General features: G+C 45.2%; 1 protein-coding gene across 4 annotated transcripts in view; it reads right to left on the bottom strand.

Annotated features, from left to right (window-relative positions):
• Window positions 1-14,413, bottom strand: part of MTSS2 (MTSS I-BAR domain containing 2) — an 84,198-nt gene that overhangs the window by 17,185 nt on the left and 52,600 nt on the right. For all 4 annotated transcript variants that reach the window (XM_060253980.1, XM_060253981.1, XM_060253982.1 and 1 more), the window contains exons 4-6: window positions 10,364-10,448; window positions 8,597-8,688; window positions 5,287-5,361 (exon numbers count right to left, since the gene is read on the bottom strand). In XM_060253980.1, coding sequence (XP_060109963.1) covers window positions 5,287-5,361; window positions 8,597-8,688; window positions 10,364-10,448 — 252 coding nt within the window. The remainder of the gene's footprint in view (window positions 1-5,286; window positions 5,362-8,596; window positions 8,689-10,363; window positions 10,449-14,413) is intronic.

Genomic DNA, 14,413 nt, shown 5'->3' with positions numbered 1-14,413 from the left:
TTTGCTAAACTGCTAAATGTTCATCTCCACCTATTTATTCCGCTGACCTCTCTAAATTAAGCCCAGTGAAATCAGAGCATCCCACCCCTCGGCAAACACCTGAAATCTTCTCTGTACCAGCAGCATAGGCAAAAAACAACTGTAACTTCTGTTTTCTTTCTAATCAAGGCAATATAGGCCCAGGACCAAATTACAGGAACAGCAGTGTGATAGCAGTTTTGATATCTTAGAAAAGTGGACAAATTTTACATGGCTGGGTGGCCCTTCCAAAAAACATGAGGAAAACCTGTGAGGCAAAAATTCACGATTGCTGCCACAAGAGAGTAATTTTAATACATTTTACCTTCCGGAAGTCCCAGAGGTACTTGAGGTCAACAAATCAGTTTCTTGTTAACGTAAAACATTTATGAGGATGTCTAGAATTGGTTATTTTGAACATTGACAGACATATTTCCCCGCTGAAATGTCTGCAGTTTTATACTTGTGCTTACAGTGGAATTGCCTGCACTGAGAAATGTTACTGTGATCAACCAAGGCCTTAAGAATCCATACTGCAATCAAAGTTTACACCGCCTCTGGATGGTGTAAGATATTCTACAACAGATAGCTGCATCTATATGTAGGTCAACCGTTTTCTCTGCATTATGCCTTTTTTTAAAAAAAAAATCCACTTGCCCTTTATTATCACTCAGCCAGAAGAGTTCAGTTTACCCATGTGGATGCAGCAGAGATCATTTTCCAGCCAGAGGCAAGAGCTTGGATGGTCGGCTCCCATGCTGTAGCTAGTCTCCTCCTCACTCACTCCCCCATTTTCTGAATTGCCCACAAACCTGTAATCGCTGGAATCTATCACCATCTTCCAGCATCCCATCCTATTCGTGATACCATAATAATTAAAAAACAGGGTTCAAATTCATTCCAGGTACAACCTTTTAGAAAGTTATACCCAGTGCAGAATTTGGTTCAAGAGGGGGTTTTATTCATCTTTTGCTGGAGAACAAGAAGCACAGCGTGGGGAGGGTGAAGTGATGGGGGCAGAGATTTAGGTGGCACAGTTGCTTGGAAGAGTATAGAATGTATTCTGAGCAGTGTGGGATCAGGAATCCAAGGGCAATAGTAAAATTATGTATGTACACAGGTACACACATGCTCTCACATTCACATTCGCACACACGTATACATACACACGCTCACTCAAATTCTGCAAAATCATATAAGCCAAGGAGCACCCTGAAGACCAGGGCTTCCCCTGGCCTCCTCCATACTAACAAACACAAACAGCTTGTGGGCAATGCAAAATGCAAGTGATGGGTGCAATCCAGTGCTCAGTCTGATGGATGCAGCATTCTGCATCCCTGCACTGGAGGTCATTCTGTGCAACCATGCCAGGAAGCTGAGGGTGGGTGCTGCTGTCACTCAAAAGCCCCACCACCGCAATCACCACCACCGTAATGCCACATGCAAAGATGACTTGAGCAGCCAGATGGGTGAAGTCTCCAGCATGGGAAAGAAAAGTGAAGAACTGGAATAGCGGTGAATTTTTTAAAATGGAAAAGTCAAGGGGGGGAAAAGCTGTTAAGACAGTGGGGCCCAGGATGACGGGGAGATCAGGCTGAGATCCTGGTGCTCTGCTTGTCAGCTGCAAACCTCTGAAAAGGGAATGATGGAATAAACAGCAGCCTCGAGATGGATGAATAGCCCAGGGTAGGGAATGGAGTACAGCCTTGTTCCAAGGCAGACCCCGCCCCCAGCTCAGTATTCAGGGCCAGAGCCTTGGGGAAGGTGGATCTCAGCTGCTGCCCCACAGCCATCCCAGAGAGGTAAAGCAGAGTCACAGAAAAGAGATGGGAACAGGGGACCAGTGATGGTGTAGATAAGGCCTGAAATGAAACCCTACTGAAATCCAGGGGCCTGTCCCCCCTCCCTTTCATAGCAGTGTCTGAATACAAACATTTAAGAGAAATAATTGGCCCAGAGAGCATGCCTTCAGAACAGCAGCAGCCCACCCGACAGCCAGAGGGCCATCTGGGTGCATCTCTTAGAAACCAGAGAGATGCCATTGCAAGAATTTTGGAGAAAGAGGAGAGCAGAAGGAGGCCATCTTCTCCAAAGGCAATCTTAAGCCAAACTTTAAAACATTTGCTATATACTCAAATGCAAGATGAGGTTTTCCTGCCAGATATGTTTTAAAAAAATAGCATGCCATCTTAAATTTGTGAACAAGTTGCAATTATGTCCAATAAGAGTCTTTTTGAGTGTGTCATTTTTAAAGTGAGGGGGAATCATTTTACACTCAGGACCTTCCTTTTGAGTAAATATGGCAGGACTACACTGGATCTAGGATGCCAATTATCATCCCATGTGGCTGGAAGAATATTTTTTTCCTCACCCATCTACCTGTGGTCTTCCTGCATGAGGGACAACATAACACTATATTTACTAGTCGAGAGGTGATCAAGATGCTTCTCCCCCTCATATACAATTTTAACAACACCTGGTGTTGGATAGCTAGCTAAGATAGGTAAGCAAAGCAGAACCAGGGCAATTCTGACCTCTGCCATGAATCCCACACTCTCAGACTGACTCACCTCACAAGAGTGCTCCGAGAGCAAAATGGAAGAGAAGAGAACCGTGTATGTGCTGTACCAAACTCCCTGGAGGCAGGCTAGGATAAAATTGCTCAAAGAAACACGCGGAGTGGCTTTCTACTGAATTACCTCATTGGTCTACTACAGACAGCCGGGTCTAGTCAGACTGACAGTGGCTCTCCAGGGTCTCAGGCAGAGATCTTTCATGTCATCTGCTACCTGACCCTTTTTTTAGCTGGAGATGCCAGGGACTGAACCTGGGTCCTCCCTCAGTGCAAAGCAGGGGCTCTAGCACTCAGACATAATACTATATTTACTAGTCAAGAGGTGATCAAGATACTTCTCCCCCTCATTTACAATTTTAACAACATCTGGTGTGGGTGCACCCCTCTCTGTGCATGATAATGTCTGCCATTTCTTTAATGTCTCCTGCAATTATGGCAAATGGAAATGGCTTCTACTCAGAAATCTAGACAAAGGCATGCTGTCTCCAAGAGAGCATACAGTTGAGGCAAGCAGCCCTGGACTTTTGGCACCCTTAACCAAAGGGGGTGGGTAGGTGTAGCACAATGCATACTACACTCATTTGCCAGCAGGCTGGAAAGAAGCTTGACCAACTGTTTCTCAGATTTTAGAGGCTATCTCTACAGGTTGTCCTAGGCAGGACATTCTCTCTGGGCTTTAGCCCCCCACTTGCAAAATGTGGCCATCAAGTTGTTGTCAGTGCTACTGAGGGAATGGGAAGCAATTTGAAACCCTGCAGAAATGCCTGATGCCTGGCTTTCTACCATTTCCCTGTCTGCACCCAGCACATTCCTGTGATCTTCAGTAGGGTGCTGGCCTGCCCCCCCCCCCCCCCGCAATGTTGGGTCTGAGAGCAGAAAGCAAACACCATCTAGCCCACAACCCTTTGTTCAGCTTCAGAGGGACCTCCCCTCCCCCCCCCACTTGCTGCTCAGAGGTTTGGTTTCATTTCAAGCCCAACCTAGATTTACAGATAAGTAAAGCACAAGGCTATGAAAGTGTGGATGGGGAGGCTTGATAAAGCTAGGTTGGCAATGTCTGACTTACCAAGAAGTTCTACAGGAAGGATGTGGAAAGGAGGGGAAAAGAGAAAGAGGCAGAGAGAGAGAGAGAGAAGAATGTGTGAAAGACAGGCTGATGTAGAGAAAGTCATCGTCTGACCCCAGACTGGGAGCCACAACCCCACCCACCAAATAAAGCTTCCCTCCACCCATCATCCTCCCTCCTCTTTTTTCTTCTCCCCTAAGGCCAAGCATTAAGTAGAAAAGAATGAACTGGAAAGCTGCGATGTCCTTCACTAGGAAGGTGTGGGCAGCAGCTAGCCAAGGGAGCAGGATTGCCAGAGCAGGAAACCCCAATTATCTGGCTCCTCAGAGCCAATCTGAGCTTTATGAGAATGGTGAGGTTATGGCCAACCCACAGACCTTCACCAAGGGCTAGTAACATGACATTCCATCCTTGTGCTCAATTTCTGTGCCTGGCAAGGACAATGGAGAGGGGAAATTCTGAATGCAACAACATGGCCTTTTCTTAAAACAACCAGATGTATCCTCTTGCACATCTCATTAGGGCCTTGGTGGTTTTGCTGCAGGAGCAACAAAGATGTTATTACTCAGCCACATGTAGTGCCACAAGGGAACATGGCCTTTCCTTAAGGAAAAAAACACCAGTGTCTGAAATCTGTTCCCTGGACTGACTGGTACAGAGGGCATTGGGGCTGGTCTCTGGCTTACAAGCCATCCTCCTTCTGCTGTTAGTACCTGGTACACCAAGTAGCACTCTGCACTTCTAGGATAGAAAATAATGAGCCCAACTATCCCATTCCATGGCCATGGACATAGGAAGACAAGACTCTACGGACCAGTCAAGGGCATGGTCCACAAAACAGGACTTCTGTGGACCACCATTACAAAATGACTTGCCAGGAAGTCAAAAGCACCAATCATGCATGTGGTCCACAGAGACAGCAGTTCCCTCCTTCCAAAATAAAGGCAGACCACCTCACACACAGAGTCTAGAGGCAACTAGACTTTCCTGTATGTACACACAAATTCTTCATTGAAAAAAGCTGCATTCTGGGAGCCTAATTATTCAGCCTCCTCCTTGGCTTCTGAGATTTTCAGCAGGCACTGCCCACACCCTTTAACATGTAGTTTTATATCTGTAAGAGCTAGAAACTTGCTTTTAAACAAATGTAAAGCTTCAACACTCCATTCTGTGCTTTTCCTGCTTTTACGTGAATTTTCTCTATGACAGCAGCCATGGGCACCACTTTTTCACCAGACAGGGACACAATCCTGAGAGAATTTTTAGGGCTGCTGATTCCCAGATGACAACAATGTAGTAAGAAACTCATGCAGACTTTCCTTTCCCTCACCTGTCAAAGACCCTAAGTGACAGTTCATTTAGTATATCAATTAATCCAGCTTTGTCTCATGGTGCCTGTGAGACCAGTAACTTCCTCTGTCCACCCACACCAGATACAGTGGGCTATCTCCTGACATGAGGCAGGCGCTGGGAGCTCTCCACATATATTCTGCCCACTCTGGGAACGGTCTTCCACAGACGGCTCTTGCTGCTGCATCACTCATAGTTAGGGCGGTCTTCCCCCTCCCCCAAGTCAGATGTGTGCAGATCAGTGGAAGTGCCTGCCAACCAAAGAGAGCCATCTTACCTTTGCGGGCTTTCTTCTGCAGCTTCAGCGTATCAGAGGATTTCTTCTTTATCTCGTGACGAGCTCGTTTGTATTCTAGAATGACATGAGAGAAAAAGCACGCTGGAGTAGCCTTCGTGGATGCACATCTCCTCTCCTCTCTGCACTCAGCATATTTCTTTTGCTCTTACTTCTCATTTCTTAACAGCTGATTTCACCAAAATCCACACTATATTTCAAAAGAATGGGATTTGGGTATCAATGGATTCATCCCAAGGACCAAAGATCCATGAGTGGACAGTGGTGGTGTCCCAGGAAGGAAAAAGAGATCTAAAATGTGTCTCCACACCAATCATAGTAAAATGCCATGCGAAACAGCTCCTGGTTACAATGAAGCTACATTGAGTTTTGCTACATGCTGGTTTTGCACCTTTGTGTAAATGTAAATATCCCACCACTGTAATTTAATTCATCAAAAAATTGAAGTTGTTTACAGTTTTTAAAAAATCTTCAGAGGTGCTTTTGACTCTAACAACAAAGAAAGTTTCTGGCAGGATATATAACATCAACGCTTACCCTCATTTGTTGATTCTAATAGGACTATTCTACTCAGAAAAGGATTGTAGGTTGGCTGGTTCACAGAAACACAAAATTTCCTAAACAACAGATTTCCTTTTTGGTTATCAAGTCACAGATTAATTATGCTGACCCCATAAGTTTCCAAGGCAAGAGACATTCAGAGGTGGTTTTCCACTGCCTGCCTCCGAGTCATGACCTTGGTATTCCTTGGAGGTCTACCATCCAAACAATAGCTCTCCTTAGCTTCTGAGATCTAATGAGATCAGGTTAGCCTGGGCTTTCCAGATCAAGTTAACAACAGAATAATTCCCTTTTATTCAGATCAACCCAAGTGACATACAACAATGACCAAACTTTTGAAGTCCCAGAATTCTTCTCCATGGGGTTTGATGCTCAGCAAAAAAAAAGTAACCTGAGGATATAACAGCGCTTTAGGGCATGCTGAAAAAACTCCCAAGCCCACACTTAGAGCAGTTTTTAAAATGGGGCAGACTTCATTAGATAGAGTGCTGAGTGCCAAACAGCCTTCAAGAAGCATTAGAGGCTACCAGGATAGAGAAACAGAAATCCCTTGGGAATTTCCTTACTGTGAATTCCTGTTCTCCGGAAAGGGTTAGGACTGAAGGATAAAAGGAAAAGGGTGTGACTTCCAGAGCTCTACCCTAGAAGGTCACTTGCTGTTGTGTACCTTTTGGCTTTTCTTGTGTGGTGATATAAATTTGGGTTACTCTGCTGAGACACACTGCATTGAGCTGCTTGGCCAGTGCCCTAAGGCATTAGTGTTCTGATCCCACCTCATGAAACTGGGACAGGCCTGGTACTGGAGGCAGGATGCCTGAATTGTCCGCTCTCATATCCTCCTTCTCCTCTCTCAGGGGCTGTCTATGCCCAGGAATTAGGCCAGCCAAAGTTATCACCTCTTTTAATTCTGCCCCAGCGGAGCTGTTCTCTTTCCCTGAACGTACCTGGAAATACTGAAGCAAGGAAGGCGTACCTTCCAACGGCCTGCAGGTATCAGTGTGGCCTTATCTCCTTGTTCTGCTCTAGAGGTTGCAAAGTGGGGGAGTAGAAGGATTCTTTAGAAGAGTGTCCAAGGGCTCTGTGGACCCCACATGGCATCATTGTGGCTAGGCTGTCCTTCACCTGCCGAGTCCTGAGGCAACTGTCTCTCTGGGACTAAGAAGACTCTGGGACTAAGAAGAATCAGCAGGTGCCTAAATGCCTGGCAATGGGGTCCACCACATGCCCAACTGACTCCTCCGTATCACTAAGAGAAGGCCACTGGGAGAAGGTGCAGGTAGACCTAAGTAGAAAGCAACCAGCACTTTGGAGTGTGCTTCAACCTGGCGACATGGGAGAAGGCATTAGTGATGACTCTTCCCCAGAACAAGTAGTGGAAATAGTGGAAATAGTGGAAGCAGTGGAAGTATGCAAGTAGTGGAAGGGGCCAGATCTTTCCCACAGTCTTCTGTGGGACCAATTGCACTTTTCTAAAAGTAGTGACCTTTCTACTACTACTAAACGGAGAGTTCAGAACCAGTGGCTGCATCTACTACACTCCTCCTGGGCAATAGCCATCATTTGCCACTGGATTTTCCTGGGCAGGCAAGATAATCTGTTTGTGATCAACCGCTACAGTATCTGAGGAAGTGTCCATGCACATGAAAACTCATACTTGAATAAAATTTTGTTGGTCGTAAAGATGCGCCTGGACTCAAGCTTTGTTTTACTGCTACAGCACAAGGGTAGCAAAAGGTCCAAAGTTGTGTGGCTGCAGCCCCAGGGAAAAAATTCTTGTAAGCATTCTAGCAATGCATTTTATAAATCATTACCACTATCAGCACATACCTCAGAGCACGGGTTCTTAACCTGGAGTCCTTGGACCCCTAAAAGGTCTGTGGATAGATTTCAGGGGGGTCCATGAACTTGGAGGGGGGGGGGAATCACATCTTTATTTTCACTAAACTCTAACTGAAATTTAGCATTTCCTTCAATGATCAAAGTAGGCAACAAACCACTGGGAAAAAGGAGTGAGAGAATAAAACAATACCATGGAGGACACCACAGCACCCTGGCAGTGCGGGATACACAAGTGGATGATTGCATCCCAGTAACTCTGCTTGTCTGTTGGAGAAGGTTTTTACTTTTCTTGTTCCTCCTACTTAATCTGTTTCATTGTTTTATGTTCGCCGTATCAAATACATTTTACTATATGTTGATTTTTCAGAGCTGATCTTGCATCAAAATAAAGTTTGGGGATCCTGTTGGGGATCCTCTGCTCTAGGTATTTGTTTCTCTTCTTCCAATTAGATGATAAGACTCCTGCACTTCTCTTTGTGGATGGAAATGTTTATGACTGTTTAGCAACATCTGAATGCATAAGCAAAAAGAAAGGGGCCCTGCCCCAAGGAGCTTACATCCATATGCCCCTCTTTGATACACTCCCTGAATGTATTTCCAGTGTTCAGTCACCCTTCAAGACTGTGGCACTGGCTGTCACACTTGAATAGATGAAGGTGAAGGCAAACCCTTGGTCCATAAGGCTGAGTATTGCCTGCTCTGTCAGCAGCACCTACTGCCTGATCCTTTAACTAGAGATGTCAGAAACTGAACCCAGGACATTCTGTCAGCAAAGCAGACACCTTACCACTCAGCCACAGCTCACATCACTGAGCTGTGGGGAGCTACCTGGGCAGCTCATATTCCACACGGCTCAAGCACTGCTGCGGCAGGTCTATTCCTGAGAGGTTACCTTTTGCATGGTCTTTGTCAAGCTGGTTAGCAGTTTTCTTCCAGTCCTCTATCCTATCCTGCAGAGGATTAATCAGGCTCTCCATCAGGGCACTGGAGCAAGGAGAGATACCAAGGAGAAAAAGTTAGAAACACTGACAGGGAGAAGGCTGCAGAAGTGGAGTTTGGTTTAGAAACAAAACCAACAAACCTCTCAATCTCATGCTTTCCTAAGGGAGGCTATCATGCCCACTCAGAGAGCAAATGTTCCGGTTTCTTCTGGAGCCCTAGACTGAAAAGTGGCTCTTTAAACTCGAGTATACATTTTAATGAAAATAAATGTATACAATAAAGTAATACCTGCCCACAACCGGATGTGGGGGGAATTCGGGGAGGGGATGCATTTCAGAGCTAAGGCCTCCACGAAGCTTAAACAAGCATCAGAAGCAACTGCGGACTACTTACTCATATCCAGAACCTTCCAACTTTTAACATACTTGAAAATATCTGCTTTTCTTTAGGTCTTCATGATTATCACTCAAAGGCAGGCAAATACTGAACTCTGCTGCTCCAAGTCTCTACTCACCAGAGGAGCAAGACCTTCCCTGCTTCCTTCTCTTTGTGGTCTCTATTATTACTGCACTAGATTCTCAGACACAGTCTCCCTGCACTAACTTCTCTGACCAATGGAACACCACTGGCTTCAAATACAAGCTTCTAACATGTTCCACTTAAGAGCTCACTTATGGTAATACTTCAGAACTCACATTTAGGATCACAATGGTTTTTATGGCAGTGTGCCTGCCTCACAAAGGCCAAATGTGGTCCAATTCATGTATTACAAAATGCTCATATTCCACACACACACCACGCCCTGTTAACAGACGTGCTCTGGGAATTCCATGATTCCTAGGGGCCCAATTCAGACTGGGGAATACAGGAAAAGGTGGGGGCTTAAGCCTTCCTTTTGTGCCATTTTCCTGACCTAAATGGTCCATGGGACGGGGAAAACTCGTCTCCCTGTGCACACCTGTCCCAATCCAAACCAGTCTTCTGCGTGTGTGGGAACCAAATTCCAAGTAAAAAACTCCTGGAGCATGCCCAGACATATAGGGATGGAATCAGAGAAAATTTTCTGCTAATGGAACTGGTGGGGTAATCTTCATCAATTTCCAGCTGCAAGACTTCTGATTTGCTCCTATGACATTCCTGAGGGTCCTCTGTACCCCAGGAGCAGCATTTTTTACATAGATCAAAGGTCTCCAATGGGGGGAAAGGAGGCAGGTAGTACCTTCCATCAACATAAAATTTAGTTAGGATCCAACCTACAGACTTAGTTAATTTGTGAACTAGCCCCTGGGCCTGGGCTCGACTATTCCAAAATTGGTAACCAATATGAAGGGCTGGATCAGATGCATTCCTGGGCTAAGATCCAGCAGACACAGACTCCTCCACCACATCCATAAAGGGACACAATGCAGATGCTTCACATAGCCCAGAGGCCTGAATCACACAGTTCTTTCCCCTCACCCTGCCCTTAGAAAGTATACATTTTAAGTCAAGGCACACATCAGCTCTGAGTCTCAGCAAAGACGGGGGGACTATGGATGAAGTAACAAATCACATCTTATGAGTGAGGTGGAGATGGACAATGTGGTCTGAATGTCTGTAAATCTGAGCATCCTTTCAACCTCCTGCCTCTGTCAGCACAAGCTGGGCACCTTCCCACCACAGTTCCTCCTCAGGAAGAGGAGCAAACACTCTTGAACATACCTAAAATGTAACTTACTTGGTAAACTGCCTCAGCTTGGCTTCAATGCTACGGTGGCGCATACACATCCGTGTCAGAGCTGAGCCAATGTCTCTTGTTGCTCCTGAGGTGAAATAAACCGAACTTCAGATTAAAATTGTTAATAACCCATCCTGCAGAATAAAACAGCAGATGATAGAATACATTTAAGACAGTTTGTTCCCCATCCTTTATTTGTTTTTCCCTTTTTTGATATTTCCGTAAAACAGCATTGTGTTACCTTTTCCTTGTTTCTTGAGTAGCCAATGTTGAAAGAATGATATGCTATTGATAGGGCATGTTTTGTTTTGGGGTTTATTTTGCAAAATGGAAAATATTTAACACACAAATACACACAGAGTATCTCCTAGGAAGTATGTACTGTTATGCTATCTGTCGTCTATCTCACAGGGCTGGTGCTATAACGAGGTCCCTGGAGGCCTTAGATGGTGGATGTGAGGAAAACTGCCATCTTGCCTGTCACCATCCACCAGCTTCCTGCCTACCTGCTGCCCTCACAAGTAGGGTTGCCAGGCCTCCTGCTGATCTTCTCTGCTGCCTGTTGCTACACAGAGCACTAGTGGGAGAAAAATAAAGAAAAATCGCTGCTGGCTTCTGTGTCAGTACATCACTTCCAGGTACAATCCAGAAATGACCATGGGTAGATCTAGGAATTGCTGGAAACTCTATGGTAAAACTGCAGAGTCTCTGGAGATTCCGAGAGATACTCATTGTTACTTCCAGATTGTACCCTTAAGTGACAGAGTGATGAAAGTATCATCACCAACATCACAGCTTCCCTGCACCCCAACCATCTCGCTAGTTGCCAGCCTAGAAACCCTGCTCACAAGAGAGCCAGATAGTCCTCTTTACCGCCTTGCTTCTCTATATATTTAAAAACACCACAGAAGGTACTTGTGTCACATCCTCTCGAGATCCCTTTCTCTCATGAGAACTCAACAGCTACGTTGGGTTGCCTGTTGCTGGGACAACCAAAATGGCAGCTGAACTCAGCAGGTGAAGGACTCAGCTTGTGAAGAACTGAGAATAGTCTTTGCTGCTCCTGGGTGAGGTAAGGATGAATGGACTGCAGATATCAATCTCTCAGGAAATAAAACATTTCCGGTTGCCACATTTGTTTCCAGAATCTTCCAAGGCGCTCAGGGCAGTGCTATGTGGCTCTCTCCTCCTCCCTTTTATCTTCACAACAACCCTATGCAGTAGGTTTGGCTGGAAGGGAGCAACTGGCCCAAGAACACTCTGCATGCTCCACGGCCAAATGCAATTCGAACCCAGGGCTTAACATTTTCCTCAGGGATGTCCCTGGGTAGGCCTGGGAGATGTCTTCTGGTGTTTCAGACATGCAAGGGCTTCATTAAGGTTGGGACCAAAGCACACAGGGAGAGAAAGCTTAGAAGTCCCTCCCCTGCCCATTGCCATTTCCCCAACCTGAATCGGCCTGAAGGAGCTACATGTTACTTTTCCCCAGTGTGGTGAACAGTGATTCCTTGAGGCCATTTCAGGTTGGATAAACAGCATGGGATCTCTCAAGCCTGCCCGGCAATGATCCCAAGGAAAACACACAGTGAGGACCTCAGGTCTCTCCAGCTGTAGTCTAACATTACAACAGCCCGAGCATATTCACTGTTACCAATCTGTATTTCTGTCTTCCAGAAACAAGTTCTGTGGGAAAAACTCATGAGATAAATGCATGCAACTGTGACTGGAAAATCCAACATATTCCCCACAAAAACCCTATGGTGGCCAGCCTCTATTGCTCCCACTTTCCAGATGTGGAAGCTACAGTCTGAGACAGTGATTTTCTTCAGACAGCTGAGGGAGGAGGGCTATAGCATCTGAACTCTGCTGTGGCCTCACAAACATTCACTTATGATGTCTTTGATCTTCTGCTGTCCAGCATATGCTCTGACTAAATGTCATGTCACTACAATAATTCAGTTACTCTGCGAATTGTGGGTCAGGGAATCGCCACCCTGACCCACTATATCAACTATAGCGCTGCTTATTGTGCTGCTTCATCAACTATAGCGCTGCTTATTGTGCTGTGTTCCTCCCTGCCCCCTTCAACTGAAACCTGGAACTCTGGATACTAGCTAGTCAAAGCAGTATAGTGGTTACAGTGTTGGACCTAGTGTAGGACTTAGGAGACCTAGATTTGAATCTCCACTCTGCCATGGAAATTCAGTAGGCAACCTTGGGCCTAGCCTACCTTGAAGGGTTGTTGTAGTAAGGACAATATGAAGGAGAGGGGGCTGATCTAAAACTCTTTGAGGGAGAAAAGTGGAATATCCGTCTAAATAAATTGCAGTTTTGTATTCAGCAAAACTTGGCCAATTTGTCCACAGGGTCGAGAATGAGTTTCTCAGCATTTAAAGTTCTACTGAAGATATGCTGACTTGGCTCCAAAGGCAGCAATCATCTTCAACCCTTTTGAAGCCTGACTGAAATCAGCAAGAACTGGTTTTGAAGTAGGTGTGCAAAAGATTGCATCAAAAGCCTTGCATTATTGATTTCAAACACCAGCATTCTCAAAGTAGTTTAAAGGTAAAGCCAAACATCAAGAAAAAAATGATGCTAAATTTATTTATTTAATTCCATTTATATTCTGCTCTCCCCACCGAGGCAGGCTCACATGGTCATGAATACAGACATATAATAAAACATAAAAACAATAAAAGCAATTTAAAACATAAAAATTGACATTTCAGGTGCTATGATCTTAAGTATGTTGTCTTGCAATTCCAGCTAGGTGGACGGATAAGAGCAAATGAGATATCTCAGCAAGAAAAGGGTATGGCAGGGAGGAAACACACAGCAGTTCCTGGTTGCTCCCTCCCCTCCCTCAAATGGCCTCAGTAATTACATCTGCAGGGAGGGATGCTTCAGCTGGAGCTGGGTCCAGGTATGATGGCTGGGGGGGGTGGGTGCCTGGTTCCTGCAGACCCATCCTCAGATGATCTCCACCAAGGTTGGGTTAGGACTGCGCATTTACTGAGAAAACACTTGAATTTGGATTCAAAAAGAAAGTCTGGTGGAACAGAGGAGAGTTTCTACTCTTTCCTGCTGCTGTCAGCAAAGATTCATGCCGCTATACTTGCAGGAGAACACTAATGCACAATAAAAATTCTTGATCTGAAAAGTTAGTGAACAATCTGCATAAGGTGCAAATTAGGCTGCCCTGATTGTGGGATATGGGATAAAAGCATCCTTTAAGGATCGTGGGTGTGTGGGTGGCTGAATCCAGGCTGAGAGAAAGTAGTGTACTGAAGGCCACAAAGCAAATTCATGATAGATGGAAGGATCTGAATCAGGACTTCTCAGCTCACACAGTTCAGAGCCACTGTGAACGAGTCTAAGAAAACTGCAAGCTCTTTGGCTAAATACAGAGCAATTTAAACGTCTCTTCCCCAGGAATAAAATGCTGAACACTACATTACTGAAAACACTGTAATTTTAGAGACCACCAGGCCACTCACAGCTTAGTATTTCAAGCAAATGTTCCCACCCTTCATTAGGATTAAAGCTCACTCCATTTCCAGGAACTACCACATGACCCTCACTGGTCAGGCTGAGGCTCAAAGCCCCAAGGGCTAGACTCAATGGAACATCTAAAGCCATGAATTCATCTTTTGTTATTGTACCAGCAATTGGCACACATAATGAGAAAAAAAGACACCGATGATAAAGGAATTAAAAATATAATTATGCAAATGTAGGAGGAAAAAATCCCCCAATGGAAAAGCACAGATTGACCTCTTGTTCAAAAAGAATTGGAAATAGACAAGCATGAAACCCGCTGCAGGCCTGTTTTAGCTAGAGACCTGCCTCAGATCTTGTCACTGGCTACCTCCCAGTAGATCCAGGGTACAAGCTTTAAGGTCAAGCTTTGCTAACTGGTTCCAATCCATCATCCACATAAAAAAAAAAATCCCCCAAACCTTGAATTCCTAAAGTCTCTTGTGCCACAACCGATTCACAAAATGGATAGCTCCATTTCTACCTTATTTTACCACTGCTGAGTGGTCACAT

Source organism: Heteronotia binoei, chromosome 14 (genome assembly GCF_032191835.1).
Source record: "Heteronotia binoei isolate CCM8104 ecotype False Entrance Well chromosome 14, APGP_CSIRO_Hbin_v1, whole genome shotgun sequence".
NCBI lineage: Eukaryota > Metazoa > Chordata > Lepidosauria > Squamata > Gekkonidae > Heteronotia > Heteronotia binoei.
This window is presented reverse-complemented; position numbering and strand designations above follow the sequence as displayed.